The sequence below is a fragment of the Vombatus ursinus genome, unplaced genomic scaffold, assembly GCF_900497805.2.
Source record: "Vombatus ursinus unplaced genomic scaffold, bare-nosed wombat genome assembly UNPS02014786.1, whole genome shotgun sequence".
In the NCBI taxonomy this organism is placed as follows: domain Eukaryota; kingdom Metazoa; phylum Chordata; class Mammalia; order Diprotodontia; family Vombatidae; genus Vombatus; species Vombatus ursinus.
Genome location: NW_020954564.1, coordinates 19,093,542 through 19,113,905, shown reverse-complemented (window position 1 = coordinate 19,113,905; position 20,364 = coordinate 19,093,542). Strand labels below are relative to the sequence as shown.

The 20,364-nt window shown below is 38.4% G+C and overlaps 1 protein-coding gene across 1 annotated transcript; it reads right to left on the bottom strand.

Annotated features, from left to right (window-relative positions):
- Positions 1–7,188: 7,188 nt before the first annotated feature.
- On the bottom strand, positions 7,189–8,136 carry LOC114047201 (olfactory receptor 2D2-like). Its single transcript, XM_027868004.1, has one exon. The coding sequence runs from the start codon at positions 8,122–8,124 to the stop codon at positions 7,189–7,191; it is 936 nt and encodes a 311-aa protein (XP_027723805.1). The 5' UTR covers positions 8,125–8,136.
- Positions 8,137–20,364: the final 12,228 nt, after the last annotated feature.

The following is a 20,364-nucleotide window of genomic DNA, read 5'->3' as shown; positions in this document are numbered from 1 at the left end:
CTCTCTCTCTCTCTCTCTCTCTCTCTCTCACACACACACACACACACACACACACACACACACACACACCCCTACACTGCTCCCTGCACACTCCCCATACTTTCTCTATCAATCAATCCTTGATTCTAGTTATTCAAACAGCTCTGGATCCATCTAAGTATGCATCCATACAGTTCACATCTATCTTGTTCACAAGGCTATCATTAGAATTTTTTTCAAATTCCTTGTTGAAATCCATAATTTCCGTGGAAATTTCTCATGTCTCTAAGTCTAATAACCCTGTTACAAATATAAATTAGGTCAACCCTCACATCTATTTTCTTGGTGAAGCTTATGTTATCTCCTAGTTCTCAGTGTTTATATTTCTAAGTGTTTATCAAGTATCTCTTTAATAAAAAATGAAGATTACTTGCTATTGATAGAGCTCAAATAGATTCTAAAGACAGGGGAATGACTTGAGGATGGGAATCCACTGAAAAATCAATTTCCTCCAGATCAGCATCTCTTGAGCCCTAGTTTTTTTTTTCTAGTGGCAAAAAAATAGTCACAGGAAGATCTCAGTGAGTATTCTCAGAATTCACCACAAGAGACTCATGTTTCTTGACAGGGAGAAATTTGTAGACTCTGGGTGAAGATACTAGTGTCCTGCGGGTATAGAAGGCTAAGGGACCAAAAGGTGAATAATTAAGAAAAATTGTCAGTTCCTTGAGATAACTAGTTCTGACCTAATTCATTATGCTGAGAGCTAGGGGAGAGAGTATCATGGAGCTTCCTCTTCTAGGATAGTGATAGGTTGTGTTTTTGACTTCTATAGGTAAGTGTAATAGAGCATATATTATTCTGCACTGTCTCCTGAGAGTGTTAGTATTGGAGAGGTGTTTTCCCAGGTGCCCTTGAATTTCTTCCAACAGCCTGGTGATTTCTGTAAACAGTGTCAATTGCTCAAGGGTCAATCTGTCTCAATCCATGTCTGCCTCATGTGTTAGCAGAGCTAAAGATCTGAAAGATGTGATTCTAGAGAGAGGTAGAAGAGTTCATATGGTAGTGTTTCTCTGACATATTTTCTTTTAAAAGTGGCAAACTGAGAGAGACACATAGAATGCAAAGGGGAACTCCAAATTTTTCTTTTAAGGGATACTACATGCCATATTCCCTGTCTTTTTTCCCTGCCCTCCATCTTTCAACCACCACCTACACACTTCACTCCTATCATCTACCTAATCAGCTTTGAAATGTTTGCTTTTCTTGGTCCTAAAGAATGTTAATTAACTTTATATCCTACTTTAATAATTGTGCCCAGTTGTCCTCTACCCAGTTTCAGAAGAAAGGAAAGTCTAAGATTGTTTGATAAACAGCAGAGATAGGAAAGAGCATGGAGAATCTAATGATCTTGTGTGATCATAGGGAGTTAAATTTTGGGGCTGTATCAGACTGTCATTCTACCACTCAGACCCAAAGGTGTGCACAGAAATGACCTTCTGCTTCTCATTGACCCAAGGATTAAGTGTGTTGCCTTTTCCTCAGGTTTCTGACATTTCAAACTCCATTATAGGGTTACCTGGTCAATGCTCCTTCTCTAGATCGTCTCCATGCCTTCATGACATGTGACTCTTCTTTTCTGAAGAGTCTAAAGGATCAGTTCCCTCATCATGTAGAGCTTGGTTTTTTTTTTTCCTTTGGACAATAGCTAAGTATGATCAGAAAGAAGGCCATATAACTCCACATGAGTTTTTAACACAAAAATATAGCTATGGAGGAAACCCCTATACCTGAACCCTCACAAGTATAGATAGGTGTAAATACTTTACATGAGACTCTTGTAGCAGCAAAAGAACTCATCTTCTGATGCAGTATATCAACTGGGATTCATTCCATGCCAATGCCTGAGGAGTACCTGTTGTTTATGGGAAACAAGTCCTATAATGAAAATCATCTGAGTACATCTACTGTCGAGGGGAAAGTACTAGAATATTATACTTGGTGCATGAGGGATTTTGAATCAAAAGGACAAAATCAGCAAGGTACTGAATATAAATTCCCTTGAAACATTCAAGGTCAAACTTCTCCTCTTTCAGCCACCCCTTCCTCTTTCCCTCATCTGTATCTTAACCCTTAATTTCTCACCTGAAATGCAGAAAAGACCAGGAAAGGATCTCATAGTCTGTTAAACCAATCCAAATGTGGAACACAGAACAGGTACGTGAGAAGTAATCACTGGTCTAGGTAGATAGCATAGAAAGCACAGGGATCTTTACTAGAAGGCAGAAAACATATTTAAGTCCTTGTAAAGTGCCAGGAAGAGGAGTTGGGAAGAAGGCAAGGAAAGAGTGGAAAACTGGTTCACATGCCCCCTTCCCTCAAGGAAGTTTGCTTGGTGGTTCAGAAGATGTACCTTTCAAATAAGAGCAAATTATTTGAGGATAGTACAAATTTAATGGGCTATGAGGAGAGACGGTCTCTAGAGCAAATATGCTCTAGAGGATATTGTACTCATTAGGAGAGATATGTTGGCGTGTTTCTTTTCTATGTGGTTCTCATGTGGTTGTAAAGATCAAATTTTAGAGCAGCTAATTCAAAACTACATCTATAGGGGTTGACTGGGCCTGGGTTCCTTTCCTGATTAATTAAGGGAAAGGGCAGAGACTGGTCTCAGCTGAGTTTCTTGTCCTCTTTTCACCAGGTGCTAACATCCTGTTCAAGTATAGCCTATTGCTCTGAGTACTGTATGTGGAAAGTGTTTTGCTCTGATTCAGTTTTTAATCTCCTATCTTCTTTACATGGCCAAGGAGATCATTATTTGCCACTTTTTATGAAGTTGCAAGATTTAGGCAGAGTCTCTGCCATAGAAAATCTCTATAATTGGACCTTGAGCCCTAAGCTTGAGGACTTTAAAAAATTTTTACTGCAGGGGCATGTGGCGTCACTTGAGAGGAGAGATGATAACTCTAAATATTAAGCTACTCCAAAGTTAGTTGTGTGGGATTTCTTTCTTATTTTGTGAGATTCTCTGTACTTACTCCACATGTGACACATTTATTTTCCTTCGAAGTTTTGGAACAGGGAAAGTTTGTGGAAAGCAATTATTCAACTATCTTGTTAGTCATGTTATTCTTATTTCTTTTTATTAACAACAATAGCAACTGACATTTTATAGTGCTTTCAAAATCGCCAAGTGTTTTGCATATTTCATCCGAGCTCCACAACAACTTTGTCATGTAAGCATTATATATCACTATCCCCATCTCATGTACAAGAACAGTGAGGAACAAAGAGAATAAGTAACTGCCTAATGGTCACATGGCTTATCAGATGTGAGATTTGAACATAGCTCTTTCTAACCTCAAGGCCAATTCCTCTATCCAGTCAGTCAACTGGTATCTGTTAATCTACTACATCACACATCTCTTTTTCTCCTGTCCCTGACTCCCATTCAACTCAATCATCTTTCTAGTCAAGTTGTTCAAAATGTGGGAGTGGAGGGGAAAGACATTTTAAAAGGCCCAAGTAAATATAGCTTTCACCTCTCTGTTCCAAAGGCTGCTCCAAATGGAAGTCTGCAGCCTATGATAACTGAACAGTAGAAAAGCTCACGTCACTGCATAGTGATCATATGCCACTAGTAGGCAAGACAGCACTCAGCAGCCCCAAAGAAGAATATATAACCCATGTGAGATGCCCAAACAAGAAAAGAGATGGTTGTGTCCTTGACCAGAAGGGTTCCCAGTATCATGGTTACTGTGATCAAGTTGAACCAGATTTCTAAGAATGATAAGAATGATTTCTAAGAATGATTCCTCTTCTTGAGGAAGAAAAAGGTGGGGCTAGGCAGGGCAGAGTCAGCTATAGTAACCAGTGGTGCCCAACATTATGAAGATGTTGCCCACAAAAGTAACAAAATAAATTGTCAGAAACAGGAGGAACAATAGATTCTTAACTTGGGGGTACAGTAGAGAAGCTCTCAAGGAAAAAACACACGATTGTACTGCTCTTTCATGCCATTCTCTTTGTCAGAACTTGTGGAGCATTCAGACCTCAGAGAGGTGAAAGGATTGTGCTTCAGCCCAAGGGAATAGGGAATTTATCATCCACTATTTCCACTTCCATCATGCCTTCCAGACAATGGCTTCAAAAGAATCCTTTCCTCTAACATTCTTCCCTTGTTCTTTCCTCAAAAGTCTGAAAATCCAAACATTTGCATCTTCCAAAAGAACAACACACTTCATAGGATGAATACAACTGAATTTCAGACTCTCCCTTAAGCTGTAAGTCCTTTACACCCTAATTTCTGTTGTCCTGCAGAAGAACATCAGAGAAATTTTTTGGCTTTGGTTTTTTTTTTCCTGTCCTCTCTCCCTTTTTGTCTGACAAAAAGGTTTTACAGCTATTTTGTTGGTCTCCATGTGGATTGGAAAAGAATCATTTGGCTGAGAGTTGATTGGTTCTTTGGAGGACAGCTGAGCCATGCTCCTGTGTGGAGAGCATGTTAGAACATGTTATTTCATGTTTACAACCTGAGATTAAGAGATTAATAGTTTTAAATAAGTTTATGTTCTCTGGACATATTTCCTTTTGCTGCTTTAATCAAATATAATTTAAATAATTCATCATTGGCAAGGGAAAGTCAGGTGGTGTGGTGGATAGAGAGACAGAAAGACTCATTTTCCTGAGTTCAAATCTAACCTCAGATACTTACTAGCTATGTGACTCTGGGCAAGTCACTTAACCTTGTTTGCCTTAGTTCTTCATCTGTAAAATGAGCTAGAGAAGGAAATGGCAAGCCACACCAGTATCTTGGCAAGGAAGCTCCAAATGGGGTCATGAAGAGTTAAGCATAACTGAACAACAACAACAACAACATTAGTAAATTCCTTTGCTTGCTTGGCTAATACATGAACCACTCAGAAACTTACTTTGGTTTCACCTCATTTTCATATTATATATTTGTCAAGAAATTTTGTTGTGATGACATATTCCATTTTAAATTTTCTAATTTTTTGGCCATTGTTTTCCTGTCAGTTTGGAATATTGTTAAGAGTGTTTAGTTTGGTAATGTTTTGATACATTATATCCTTTTTGGCACAGTCATAGTGTCATTGTATAATAAACACAATACTTTGCCATCCAATTTGATAACAAAATAATCCACGTGCCACTGAGCCTTAAAGACATGACATTAGAAATCTACTTTTCTCTGCTTTTCTTATTTTAACATGATGGGTATGTACTGTAAAAAAAAAAAGTCATGCAGTGATAAACATGGCACTTGAAATGTTGTTGAGTTATAACTACTTCACTATGATTTGTAGTATACTGAGCAGCAGTGTGAAGATATGAGACTGTCACATATAGTATTGACCTAAACTACTCAATTCTGCCATTGTAGTGAGAAAGCAGCCATAGACAGTATGAAAATTATTGAGCACAGCTGTGTTTTCAATTTTATTTACGGACACTGACATTTTAATTTGATGTAATTTTCACATTATGAAATATTTAAATATTTACATAATAGCACCTACCTCACAGGATTGTTTTAAGTATCAAATAAGATAATATTTGTAAAGTTTACAACTATAACACTGGCACATAGTAAGCACTTAATAAATGCTTGTTCTCTTCTTACTTTTTTCCCCTTCCTCCCTCCCTTCATGTAGTTGATTGTGAAAATCCCAAAGGCTTGGAGATTTAAGTTGCTGTGTTATCAGTATTCACCAATTGGGGGTTCATATCTAAAGAAAAGACTGAGAATATTTTTACTAGGAATATAGCTAGTCTTGATGGGGCAATGAGACCGGGACCCCTAAAAGCCCCCACACATAACGCAGCCTTTTAACTTTCCCACACTGGTATTTTGCCTGAGGCATCTGGTCCATCCCAGCCCACCTAGATACTCAATAATCCTTTTAACTACCCTTTCACTGTGGCATTCTGATCTCTTAGCTCCTTTCACTGTCTCTACCTGGAACCTCCAGACCATTTACCACTCCTTAATCCCATCTAGACCCTTTCTCTATTGCTCCTGGGACACCCTAGGCTATTTACCACTCCTTAATCTTATCCAGATATTCTCACAGTCTTTTTTGTAGGTAAATATTAGTCCCATCCTCATCAAATTGGCAGATTTACTAGGAATCTTGCCCACCATACTGGTATTATGCTACTTTGACTGAAAGAAGGCTTGAGTGGTCAAATTTTTTTGAGGCAGACTTGCCCTGTACCCTTACATTTCGGGGTTCCCAGCACCCCAAACCACAACAGACTTATAAAGGGTTAGTAGCCACTATTTGTGAGTGAGGCACCACCATGAATGTCTTCACGTCACAACTGAAGTTGAAAGAAAACTATTCTCCCAGATGGAAGGGGGCAGAGAAAATAATGTCCCAGAGGAGAAGTAAGTCTGGGGGAAGCTCTGCCCACACAAACACAGGAGTGAGGCAAAAAAAGGGACTGGTAGCAGTGCCTACCTGCTTACCAGCAGCCCAGTAAGAACTATTAGAGTTTGTTTGTTAGATAAATTTTAAACTCAGCTCTCTCATCAATGAAGTTCTCTTTCTCCTTTCCATTTTAAAAGTCTCTCTACAATCATCACAGTTAATGCTTAATTCCTCAAGAATGACAAACTCTCTGTCCTCTCATAGACTCCTCACAGATGATAGCTAAACTGTAACTCCTCAAGACTCTACTCCCTTTTAAAGATGAGTAACAGTACCCGTAGACAATGTGTAAGGGGTTACTGAAACTGACGTCATATACTTCATACATTTAAAGAATTAGGCAACTTCAGCATGAAAGTTTTTTAAACCAAAAAATATTTTCAAGAAAATGATGTTACTTAAGAGATTAGAGGCTAGTAAAAAAATGCTTCAGACCACATGTTCTATAGTCTATCAAGCATTATTATGCTTGATGTTATGATTCCACATCCATAGTATTCATTTCAGTCACCCATATAAGAAAAACCACTCAGTTCTCCACAATGATTCATGCATCTGCTCACACCTCTCACCATGATTGAAGACATAATACAGATGTACAATATGCAAAAATTGTGTCTAGAATTGAGAGCAATGCAAACTGTCCTCCAGGGTTCTCTATCCTCAGTGACAAGGAAAAGGCCATTTCTTCCAAAGTATGGAGTACACAATAAGGGTTTAAGATAAGGGATACTGACAAATAAGGATTATGATATCAGAATCTACCCAGTGGTCTCTTAATAACTGCATTTCTGAGTGCCCGCTTCACATCTTTATTCTTCAAGCTGTAGATGAGAGGGTTAAGCATGGGGGTTATCACTGCATAGAACACAGACACCAGCTTCCCCTGCTCCTTAGCAGTCTTGGGTGTCATATAGGAAATTATGGCTGACCCATAAAAAATGACAACTACAATAAGGTGAGAGCCACAGGTGGAGAATGCTTTGAGTCTCCCTGAGGTTGTCTTCATCCTGACAACGGTCACTATGATACATCCATAGGAGACCAGGATCAGGGTCACAGGTGCAAGAAGAATCACCACACCCATAAGGAAAATGGCCATCTGTGAGCTGTGGGTGTCTGCCGATGCCAGCGCCAGGAGAGCTGGGGGCTCACAAAAGAAATGGGGAATCCTATTCTCCCCCTGGTATGGAGGTCGTAGTGTGAATGTTGTATCCACCATGGACACTAGTATTCCACTGGCCCAGCACCCTAAGGCAAGCTGGATACACACTTTCCATGTCATGATGAGAGGATAGTGCATGGGCTCACAGATAGCTAAGTACCTGTCATAGGACATCACAGCTAACAATGCACATTCTGTACATCCAAAAAGGAGGATGAAAAGAAGCTGAGCTGAACAGCCCATGAAGGAAATGAATTTTCTCCTGGAGATCATATGGACTAGGGCTTGGGGAACAATGGTGGTAGAGAAACAGAGGTCAGCTGTAGACAAGTTGCACAGAAAAAAGTACATGGGTGTATGAAGCTGTGAGTCAGAAAGAACCAGGGAGATGAGGAGCAGGTTTCCAAGCACAGTAACCAAGTAGACCACCAGGAACAATACAAAGAGCAGCAACTGGGTCTGAGGGTCATCAGTAAGTCCAAGGAGGAGGAATTCTGTTACCCAGGTCTTGTTCGTTTGGCTCATATTCTTCCTTCCTTCTTTAGGAATTAGCCAACACCTTCTTAACATGGGGATGTAACCTATAGGATTACAGAATCTTAGCATTAGAAGAAACTTCAAGATTACTTAGTCTAGCCTCTCAGACAACAGCTTCCCTGGTGGTGGCCATTGAAGACTTCCAATGAGAAGCAGGGCACCACTTCATGAGGAAGTAATTTCTTTGCTGGACAGTTGTAAAACTGAGATGAAATCTTTCCTTCTATGATTTATACCCACTGATCTCAGTTATTTTGGTTGGAATAATGCCAGCTAATTTCAACCTTTCAAAGATGGTTCTTTCCTACTTTTTCAGTCTTCTGGTGGTACCAATGGACTTGGAGTCAGTTATGTCCTGAGTTCCAATTCAGTCTTAGACATTTACTAGCAATTATCCTCCCTGGTCTCTCCTGAAACTGCCATGATATTGACTAAGCCTCTACTGGAAGCTCCTGTAGTGTGATCCTGGGCAAATCACTTAACTTTTCCATACCTCAGTTTCCTCATCTGTAAAATGTAGATAATAATAGCACCTACCTCCCAGGGTTGTTGTGAGGATAAAATGTGATATTTGGCAAGTACTTTGTAAACCTTAAAAGTACTAAATAAATATTAGCTATTATATTACTACTAGTACAAGTATTACTGCCATTGCTGCTACATCTCACTCCCCTTCACATACTCTATGATCCAATGACACTGGCTTTATTCCTTGCACATGACACTTCATCTCCTGACTTGGTGCCTTTTCACTTGTCGTCTTCCATGCCTTCAATGCCCTCTCTGCTTGTCTCATTTTCTTGGCTTCCTTTAAGACTGGACTCAAATCTGACCTTTTCAAGAGCCCTTCTCCACCCCAACCTCTCATTTCTACTCCCTTCTTTTGACATTACATTCTATTTACTCTGTATATAATTTGTATGTCTATAATTTGCCTGTTGTCTCTCCTCTTAGATTGTGAACTCCGAGAGGAGTTGAGGATCTTGAGAACCAAAAGTAGTCATTAAGCTGATGCCTCATTGATCACTCTGTATTCTTTTCTCTCTGTTATTATTAAGTTTTTAGCAAATGTAGGGTTTCCAACTAAAATCTCCCCTTCACCCAGATCCTTAAAAAAATCAATCATTTAGATCTATGTACCCTAAACCAGGGGTGGGGTACCTATGTCCTCAAGCACCAACGTGACCCTCTAGGTCCTCAGGTGTGGCTCTTTAACCAAGTCCAAACTTCACAGAACAAATCCTTTTATTATGGGGATATGTTCTGTGAAATTTGGATTCAGTCAAAGGGCCACACCCAGGACCTAGAAGGCCATATGTGGCCTCGAGGCCACAGGTTCCCCAACCCTGCCTAAACTTCTGAAATTTGTTTTGTTTATGAAATAGAATCATTGACAGGAATGAAGCAGGAAAGGGAGCTATGCTGCAACTTAGGGAAATGAGACCAACTGAGAATGAAATGTAAATTTCTGGATCCAGAAGGAAAGCCTTCTAGAATTCAGGAAGAGGAAGATTTTGTCACTTACTATGATTACTGAAGCAGTGATCTTGCCCACCAATGCTCACTGAGTGTGACTTACAGTCCCCTCATCATCTGAGTTTCTCTGCTTCTCAAGTTATCAATGTCTTTTCAAAACCGCACCATCCAGAATGAAATATAATACACAAGATATGGCCTGAATAAGGAAGTATGGAGGGACTATCAACTTCCTCATTCTGGATACTATGCCTTTCATAATGCATCCTAGAAGAGGGCATTATTTGGCTTTTGGATGACCTTGCTGACTCATTTGGGTTGTAGTCAGTAAAATCGCAAGACTTTCCATGTATACGGGGGTATAGCCATACCTCTCCCATGCTGTACTTGTGAAGTTTTTTTTAACCCAAATGTAGAACTTTGTATTTCTTCCAATTACATATATTTTCACTCATTTCAGCTCATAATTCTAGTCTGCTGAAATCTTCATGTATTCTCATTCAATGTGTGGTAGATTTCCTACCCACTCTTGGTGCCATGTGCAAATTTGATAAGGATAACATCTGTCAGGCAGCTAAGTGGTTGAGTACATAGAGTGTTGAGTTTGGAGTCAGGAAGACCTGAGTTCAAATCCAGCCTCAAACACTTACTCGTTTTGTGATTCTGGGTAAGTCACAGACTCTGTTTGCCTTAGTTCCCTGGAGAAGGAAATGGCAAACCACTCCAGTATATTTGCCAAGAAAACTCCATGGATAGTATGGTCCATGGAATGACAGAGTCAGACACAACTGAATGAATGAACAATAACAAACATCTTTATCCAAATCATTAATAATGTTTGACATCATGGAGCAGGGATAGGATTTTGACCACTCAATTTAAGACCCACCTCCAAAATCACATTAACCCATTAGTCTTTGTATCTGGTCATTCAACCAGCTCTGATTTCATCTAGCAGTAAAATTATTTAGTCAGCTTTTCCATCTTATCCAGAAGAATAGTATCACAGACTTTCAGATGTTTTGCTGAAATACAAGTGTACTTTTCTACAACATATTCCTGATCCACCAGTCTAGTTACCCTTTCCAAAAAGCAAATGAAGATAATTTGATAATACCTGCTTTTTATAAAACTATATTAGCTCTTAGTGATCACTGCAATAATTTACATGAGGATAACCTTCTATCATATGTTGTGTCCATTGCTAAAGGCCAAGGCCTTATGGAACTTCTTTTGAAGAGTACATGTATACTTACATTTTATATCATATTTCTCTTAGTTTATGGAATCCTCATCTGATTCCTAAAAAAGGAAGCCAATCTCTGAGTGAGAAAACCAACAGGAAAGGAATTTTATGACTCTGAAAGCTGCATCTGTGACAATCCCATTGTAATTGAGCCTGAATCCCTCTATGGCAGGGGTATTTAATCTGGGGTCTATGAACTTGTAAAATATTTTGATAATGATATTTCAATCTAATTAATTTAATCTAATCAATCTAATTTCTTTTGAAATTCTATATATTTTACTTTATGCATTTAAAGACATTATTTTGAGAAGGGGTTCATAGGCTTCACCAGACTGCCAAAGGAGTCAATGACCTAAAATATTAAGAACCCCTGATTAATGCCCTTTCTGCAAAAAAGAATGATGCCTCTAGAATAGTCAGTACATTTGTGTTCACACGAACCTTGGGAATACAGGACAGTTTTATTCATTCTATTACCTTCAATTTAATAAGACTATTTTTTAAACTATTGACTAAGATATAGCTCTATTCTAGGATTTTCCTAAGACTTGATTGCCATAAGAGATGTGAAAGTGTTTTATAACCTCTAAGATTCCATTCAAATGCATTCACAACTGGCAGAGTAGCAAACCTTCAGATCAAAAATTCCTCATATATACCAAATGCATAGATGTGCTGGCTCACAAATGAACTTCTAAGCACAATATGTTTATGAATTAGGAACTGTTTGTATAGAAAATGCCACCAATTTAGACAGCATTAAATATAATTGGTGGTTGTTCCAACTGATTTGGTCTAAGTTCTCTTTGGGTTATCTATGGAGAAAGGGTGAAATGAATCAACGATGTGGACAAAATTGGGAGTGTCAAGAATATGTTCAACTGCCTTAAGAAGTGACGCATTTTACAGATTCTAGAATATTAATTGTTCAAACTAGTGCCACTAACTATAACTACATTTATATGCTTATTAAAGCACAACCCCAGGACTTCTTGGAAAGATTTTATTAGCAGTAGGCATTAGTTGTGAGCATTTGAAAGTGCTGAATAAATTTCATTTACACATAGACTAAGGTTCACATTCATCTTGGTAGTGCCCTCAATTAGCTAAATTTAATGAGATTTCACTATTTTAACTCTTTTATAAAAAAAAATCATACTTCCTAAAAAGAAAAAACGATGTTTCAAAGGTGCGACATATGTATAAAAATTGCCTGAGCATTAATATTTTTGACCTCTAGGTCTAGTTCAACCTCATATTTGCTATCTCGGTGCTCTAATTCACTCTATCACCCATGCTCCCTTTTCCTGAGAATAGGTTGATTATATTCAGGTTCCAAAAAGACAAAAAAGGTAGGTCTAGGAAAAAGTAAAGTCTCATCTTCTCCTGTTTCTTTCTTGAGATGTGAGAAAGAGCAGTTAAAGAATACTCATAGAATCAGAGAATCTCATAGTTGGGTAAAATCTCAGACCTTAGCTAATCACATCTATACTCCAATAGAAATTCTTTTTACAAAATCCCCAAGTTTTTAATACCACCTAGTGATGAGGATCTCAGTACCTTCAGAGGTAGCTTGTTCCGTTTTTGGATACTTCAAATTGTTAGAATGTTTTTATTTATATTGAGTATAAATCTGCTTTTCTACAACTTTTACCCTTTGGTCTAATCTGACTGTATGTCAAGTGAAAGAAAGTTTCTCTTCCATTTTATAACACATAAAATACTTGACAAGAGGAATCTTGTCTTCTCTACCACCCATGAGTCTTCTCTCCTCCAGTTTAGTTATTCCCAGATCATTCAAGTTAACCTTATTTGGTGTGACTAATAGTTTTCAACATTATCGTCACAATTTTCTTGACATGCTCCAGGAAATTATGTCCTTCTTAAAATATAGTTCCCAAAAGTACAAAATTTTCCTGATATACTCCAACCAAAGAATACTACAATGGGACTATAACACCTGATGCTCTGGATACTGTTTCTAATAATGCATTAGCTGTGGGTTGCCATTTGGCATTGTTGAATAATATTAACTTTGCAGTGTTCTAAAACCCATAGGCTTTTTTTTTAATATGAGCAGTTGTTACTCTATGCCCTCTTGTGTTCCCAATAATTTGAATATAAATGTGGGATTTTACATTTGTCTTTATTCACTTTTATCCTTTAAAATTTCTCTCACTGTTTTATTTTTGCCAAGATTTTTTGGATCCCAATTATGTCATGTGATATGTTATTAATCCCTCTACATTTTATGTTACCCAAGACTTTGATAAGCATTCCATCTATGGCTTCACTAAAGTAATTGAAAGGGTGTTGAATATTTAAGCACCAACAAGAGTTTCCTGGAGGCCTTCTACAAGAAAAAGGTTCCAATATCAAATCAATGTTGATTTTGATACTTTTGCCACCACTGTTTGGTTCCAGTCATTTAACCAGTTCTCAATCCAACTAACTATATTAGTCTGCAACTCTCCATGTTGTCCATAAGGGTATCATGAAAAATTTTGCCTAAGTCCTTTTTGAAATTGAAAATGTCTATGACACTCCTCAGATTTTTCAGTAGAATAAACCTGTCACAAATAGTAACGAGATTCTTGGTGAATAGTTCTTAATGCATTATTAATAGTTCTTAATGTGTTGTTCACTCAGTGAACACCGCTTATCTTCCTAAGTGCTCTTAAGCTTTAATCATAATTGAGAACATTTGTAAAGGTTAAATAGAATCCTAGAGATGGGGAGCAACTTCAGGAGAGGAACCATTCAGAGCAGCCAATTCCCTACTAGTTGATTTCTCTTGCACCTTAGCTTTTCTAAGGAAAAAACGAGTCAGGAGAAGCCATCAGAGGGTGTTCTTAAAATTTGCCAGAATAATATTTAATGTCGTCTACCCAAGGATTAATCAGGTCTCATCCTATTTAGTTTATATGATCAGATGAGGTCAGGCCTATTCAGCATGGTACGGCAATAGAAAGGCTTGGGTTTCTTGACAAAGAAAAAAGCTTATATGTTCTGAAGGAAAGCTATGAACTCCTTAGCATATGAAAGACCAAGAGTGAGATGCGGGGATTGAGGAAGAATCAGCTTGGCCCTGAAACTGCTATTTCTTGCCTAATTCATTATTCTAAGAGCTTTCCAATAGATACTGAGCAGACATATAAAGGATTCAACCTTAGGTCCTAGTCTCCCAGGAGAGTAAATAGGTTTATTTGTGGCTCTGCAGGTTAGCATGAGATAAACACAGTTACATTATTTTTCCACTGTTCTCTAGGTATGTGACATTGGGAAAGAACATGGAGGTTTGGGGGCTCATTTCTGATCTTAGGGAACTAGGTTTTGGGGCCCTAGGTGGGACTGTATCAGACTGCCATTCCATCATGCAAACCCAAGGTTGGACCCTAATATATTATGTGACTACTCAGAGCTGGGAGGCAAAAGGCTTAATGGCATTACCTCTTCCTCCAGTCCCTGGTCTAGAATTCTACATTGAAGGTTGTGCTGTCAACGATCCTTCTTGATATCATTTCCATACCTGAATGAGATAGGAATATTTTTCCCTAAGTGAAACTAGAAGACCAGCTCCTTCAGTATACAGATCTCACTTTTGCTTTGGCCAAAAGCTAGGATATATCAAGGAAATGGTCATTCTTCTCCAGCCCAGTTTTATCCCAAAGAGTAAAAGTGTAGATAATCCTCCTATACCCATCTCCCTACCCTAACCCCTATGCAAATATATGGGTGAGTGTGTAGATTAGATAGATAGATAAATCTTCCCCTAAACAACATCTGCATGACATAAGAGATAACCCAGAATTCAAACCACACTAATATAAGAGGAGATGTGTGGGTAATTAGAGGCAGCTGTATGGAAATCATCTGAGTAGATCTACTGCCAAAGGGAGAAAACCTAGAGCAGCAGAATCTGTGGAAAGGGGATCTTCAAACAAAAGGACAAAGCTGAATACAAATGCCCCATTAAATATCCCAAATTAAACTCAACCTCATTCAGTAACCCCTTTTGCCTCTGCTCTCTTTCTTACACTGAAGTCACAAAAGCACCTCACAGTCAGAGAAGATTGTCCAAGCAGGGAACATGGAGTAGATACATGAGAAGTAGTTAATAGAAATGGGGAAGATGGAAATAGCAGGTACCTTGTGTGGAGACAAGGTGCTCTTTTCAAATCTTGGTAAAAAGTGGCAGGAACTGGTGTTGGGGGAGAAGAAAAAGAGTGGAAAATTGACTCAAATCCACCCTTCCTACCAGCAAATCTCTGGTGGTTCAAGGAACTTCTCTTTAAAATAAGACCTAATTCTATGAGGACAGGTCCTAGTTAAATGGACTATAGTGTGGAATGGTCCCTGTAGTATCTAATATGCTCTGGAGATTTTTACTACTAATTAGGGAAGATCTAGAGCTGTATGCTTCTTTTCAGAGTGATTTTCCAGTGGTAGCCAATCAGATATTTTAGTAGAGATAATTCAAATCTATATCTATGGCTCCAAACTCTGAATCTCTTCCGTTCTCCCTACCCCATAGTTTCTATGTCCATTTGGGTAGCTACATGTATGGGTAATTGACCAGGTGAGGAGCCTACATATTTTTTGGCTGTGTACAAGAAATTTATTCATCAATTTATGAGATGAACCTGTGAAATGCAGAGGCTAGATTTAAAATTTTATTTTACTGCAAAGAAAAAGGGTCTATTGAAAAGTCCATAAATCATATTGGTTGGTGGAATATTACAATCTAAGTGCTTTGACTTTATTCAGATGTTTTTAATCATGAAGTAGAATGAGAAGATCCCAGAGTTGAGGTCTATGGAGTCACCTAGGCCAACCCAAACTATGAATCTTATCTGCAACATACCTTACTAACTGATCTAGACACTGCTTTATCTCCAGACTCCTTGCTTTTCCACAAACTGTCCCCCATGTCCAACTCATGTCCTTCAAGAAACCTTTCCTGGTTACTATAATTGTCAGTGTCTCCTTTTATCACTGTGAATTTATTTTGTGTGTATCTTGGATGTACTTATCTGTAAACAATTCCCTTGAAGAATGCTCCTACGAAAGTCTTTTCTGGTCACCCTTACAGCTTCTGAGATGATCTAAAATTTATCTAGTACATGATTGTTTGGCTATTGTCTCCCCCATTAGACTGTGACCTCCATGAGAGCAATGATTATGTTTTCCCTTTCTTTGTATTTCCAGAACTTAGTATAGTACTTGGAATGTAGTAGCTGTTTGATAAATATTTGTTGACTTGACTAGAATAAAAGGTCTTTGAGGGCAGGTGACTCTTTCACTTCTCTATTTCTATCCCCCAACACCTACCTCAGTGTTTTTCATATCCAGGTTGCTTGCTTATTGCTTACTTACATGCTTGATTAATTGACAAGTAGTCATGCAATTTCTGCTTGCAGACCTCCACTGATGGTAAATTAACTACCTGCTAAGGCAGCTCATTCCATTTTTGAACAACTCTAATTACTATTAAAAGTTTGAAATCTACCCCCCTGTAACCTCTACCCTTTGGTATGACTTCTGCCTTCTAGATTTGAAACTAGCCCATAGTGACTAGGGCTTTGATCCACCAAGATGGAGATGAGGCATGCCTCTTCTTACCACTTCACAGTCCTCCAAGCTGACAACATCGTGCAAATACTCCCAGGTTGCCACCTCCAGGCTCTAATTCCTGTGGCACTCCTTCCTCAGGTCATTCCTTTTCCTCACGTTTCTACGGGAATATGGGATAGAATCTCTGTAATGCTCCAACTTCACCTATTGACATTTATATAATGACTTAATATTATCAACTATGTTATTACAATTGGAACTTTACAACTACCTTGGGATGTAGCTATTACAGGTATTACTATTCCCTTTTTACAGCCAAGAAAATTGCAACACAAAAAGGATAAGTGAAATGCACATGGTCGCACAATTAGGAAGCAGCAAAGGTGGGATAGAACCCAGGACTGACTGATCCCAAGGCTAGACTTCTGTCCAGCAGGCTTTTTCCTTTTGTCCGTGACTCCTTCCACACTAACTCCCCATTTTAACCAAGTTAATTATAATATCTGAGACAGGCCTTTCTGAGAATCTAGCAGCATGCATCCTTCACCTTTCTACTCACCAGGTTGTACATAATATGACTCAACAAGGCAGTCGCCGCTATGTAGAACAGTATGAGCAGCTCTTTTTTTTTCTTAGGTGAAGCACTGCAGCAGGGCCAAGTGTAGTGGAGGATGACACCACAGCAAAAAGAGGGGAAAGAGAACAAGAAGAAAGAAGCAGGGAAACAAGGCCTCGTGCTTCCCCATTGACAATGGCCACCTTTAACATCTTGGGGGGATGCAGCCATATAACCCCAATACCATCATGAAGGAGAAGCACATGAAAAAAGTCTAATGACTGTGGCTCTCAGTGCCTCCAGCTCAAACACATTATGTCCATACAGACCAATGCAATGGCAAGGGGGCTGTCACAGAATTGGGTTCATCATGTTTGCAGTACAGGATGAGAGCTAGAAATCAATGTGGTCAATGTAGTGGTCAAAAGAAAGCCTGAGAATCAGATGGTACAGCCCCCTAGTCCCAGGCTCTGTGGCCCATGATGATAGGTAATGCAAAAGGTTATGCATGGCCATCTAGCGGTCATATGCTTTGGTAGGCAAGAAATGGTCCACACAGCCCCCCAAAGCAAGAAAAACGTATCTGAGCTTTAAAATCATGAAAAGAGATGATTATTTCCTTGACTAACAAGGTTCCCAGAATCATGAGCAAAGTGACCAAGTTGAATCTCTGAGCAGGACAGGTTCTTGAGGCAAAAGTACATGGGGTTGTACAGGTGGAGTCAGTTGTATTGTCGGGATGCTGAGGACATTGCCCATAAGAGCAAAACAGTCAGATACAGTAGTAATAGAAGAATGGATTGCTCGCAATGCAGGCCAGAGAAGCTCACAAAGACAAATTCACCCACTGTTGTCCAATTCCCACCAGATTTTGGCCAGAACTAGTGCACTGTAGCAACCCCAGTATAGGGAAAGGATTTCTCTCAATAGGGTAGAGAAAAATAGAAGCCATAAGCATAAAGGTGAGAAGAAATTCCAGAAATTCATCCTTTTCCTGACCCCAGGAGGGAAAGCAACACAATTGTTAACATTACTTTGATGAGCTGGTAGTGGCCAATGTCTTCTTTCAGTGAGATGAAGGACCACCAGATATTACTATCTTCCCTTTTTCTATAGCCTCTAGATATCCAGACATTACTACCTGACTGGCTGAGGGTAAGAAACACTGACTTGCCATCCACCTCACAGTTAAACTCTCTTATTATAGTATGAGCTCCTTGAGAACAGGGACTCTATTGTTTTCCTGTTTATAGCCTTAGTACTTAGCACAGGGCTTAGCCCCTAAATTCATACATATTTATTCATTCATTCCATTGGCTCCCTTGAGATTCTTGATTTTATATTCCTTCAGGTGAATTTTACTCTCCTATTTTTAATTTTATAAAGTAATCTTTTAGTAGTTTTATTGCTGTGACACAGAATCAAGTAATTAATCTATGTAATATTTTTATTATATTAGCATGGCCCAACCATGAGCGGTTAATTCCTCTCTGATTAAGACTTTACATGGAGTGTTTTGTAATTTTATTCATATGATTACTACATGAGTTTTGGTAGGTAGACTATAATCTATTTTATACATTCATTTCTTTTAACTAAGTATAACTGACAGAATTTTAACACTGACTTTATCTAGAGTATCTCATTGGAGTTGGAAAAGATTGTATGAACTTGTTTTGAAAAACATTTTGATGACTGCATTTCAATTGTATTCATTTCCTTTGTAATCATATGTATTTTGTTTTATGCATTTAAAAACATTCTTTCAAGACGGCTTTATAGGCTTCAGCAAATTGCCAAAGGGACCCATGACACAAAAAGGGTAAAAACCATAGGCACCACAGGCATTATTATTCTCATTTTAACAATGAGGATTCAAAGGCAAAGAAAACTTAAAACGTTTAGCTTGGGATCATTGAGCTAGTAAATGACTTCAGTGGGACTTACACCCTATACTTCCTTTCTCCTAAGACAGGTCTTTAGAGATTCACTACATGTTGTTGTTGGGTCATTTCAGCTGAGTCCAACTCTTGGTGACCTCATTCAGAGTTTTCTTGGCAAAAATACTAGAGTGGTTTGCCATTTCCTTCTCTAGCTCATTTTATATGTGAGGAACTGAGGCAGACAAGGTTAAGTGACTTGCTCAGGGTAACACAGTTAGTGTCTGAGTTTGGATTTGAATACATGAAGATGAATCTTTCTGATTCCAAGCTGTATCCACTGTGCCACCTCACTACCCTTATTTACTACATATAGCCTGTCTTTTTGCTTCTGTGCCTGAACCTTCCCCTGCTTCCCTTTCCAAACAAATTTATTATAGTATCTGGGGGATGATGGTCTTTCATAGGGTCTAATGGCATGTATCTTCTTCTTTCTGTTCTCAGACTGTAGTCAATGGGGCTCAACATGGAAGTAAACATTGTGTAGAACAATGATAGCAACTCATTTTTCCAGCCTTGTTACACCTGACTGTCCTTCCCACACTCTACAATCCAGTTGAACTGGCTTTCTTTCTGTTCCTCACATATGGCACTCTATCTTCGTATCTTTGTGCCATAGTGCTAGCTGTCACCATGTCTGCAATCCATTAGATTTGTTCTTTGTCTTCAAGACATAGCTCAAAGACTATATTATATATAAGTCTTTTTAAAGACCCCCTTCCAACCTCTAGTGCTCTTCCTCCCTAACTACCTTGTATTTAAGTACTTTCTGTAAGGTTTGGTGCCTTTAAGGTGCTTCCCCTTCGTGTGGAACACTTTATAGGTTAGCTAAGAGTTCAGAGTTCTAAGAGAAATAGTTATTCTTACTCTGATTCAGATAGTTCTTACTTTTTTAAACATATAACATTCATTTTTAAAATTTTCAGTTCCAAATTCTCTCCCTCCCTAAGATGTCTTAGGCTGGGAAAATGTCTCCCTCTGACCTTTTATTGGCTCTGCCACTCCAAAACTTGATTTGAGGCATCATTTTTAAGTTTTTAGAGGGGAATGTTGGGAGATTTCAGCTGGGTAACTGCCTCAAATCCATTACCTGGGCTCTGCCTATTTCTTACATTTTTAGTGTAACAAGTTTGCAGAAGTATCATATAAAGATTTTATCTTCAATAAATATAAGGAGGTTGAGAATGGAGAGAGACAAAATAAATTATTTTAATTGAAAATATTAAAATAAATTGTAAAATTCAGAGAAGCATAAGAAGTCATAAATCATGTGGATTGAAGCAAGGAGAAAGAAAAATACAATATACATAGTAATATCAATGACATAGATGGAAAGATCAAAAAAAATGCAGTTGTACAATTGTTAATTCTCTAGTTATGCCTCAGAAAAAGAGTATATAACAAATAATTTCCTTTCTTCTTTAAAGAAACTG

Excerpts from the sequence above, each read along its gene's own strand:
- LOC114047201 (XM_027868004.1), bottom strand. The coding sequence starts at position 8,124 with ATGAGCCAAACGAACAAGACCTGGGTAACAGAATTCCTCCTCCTTGGA.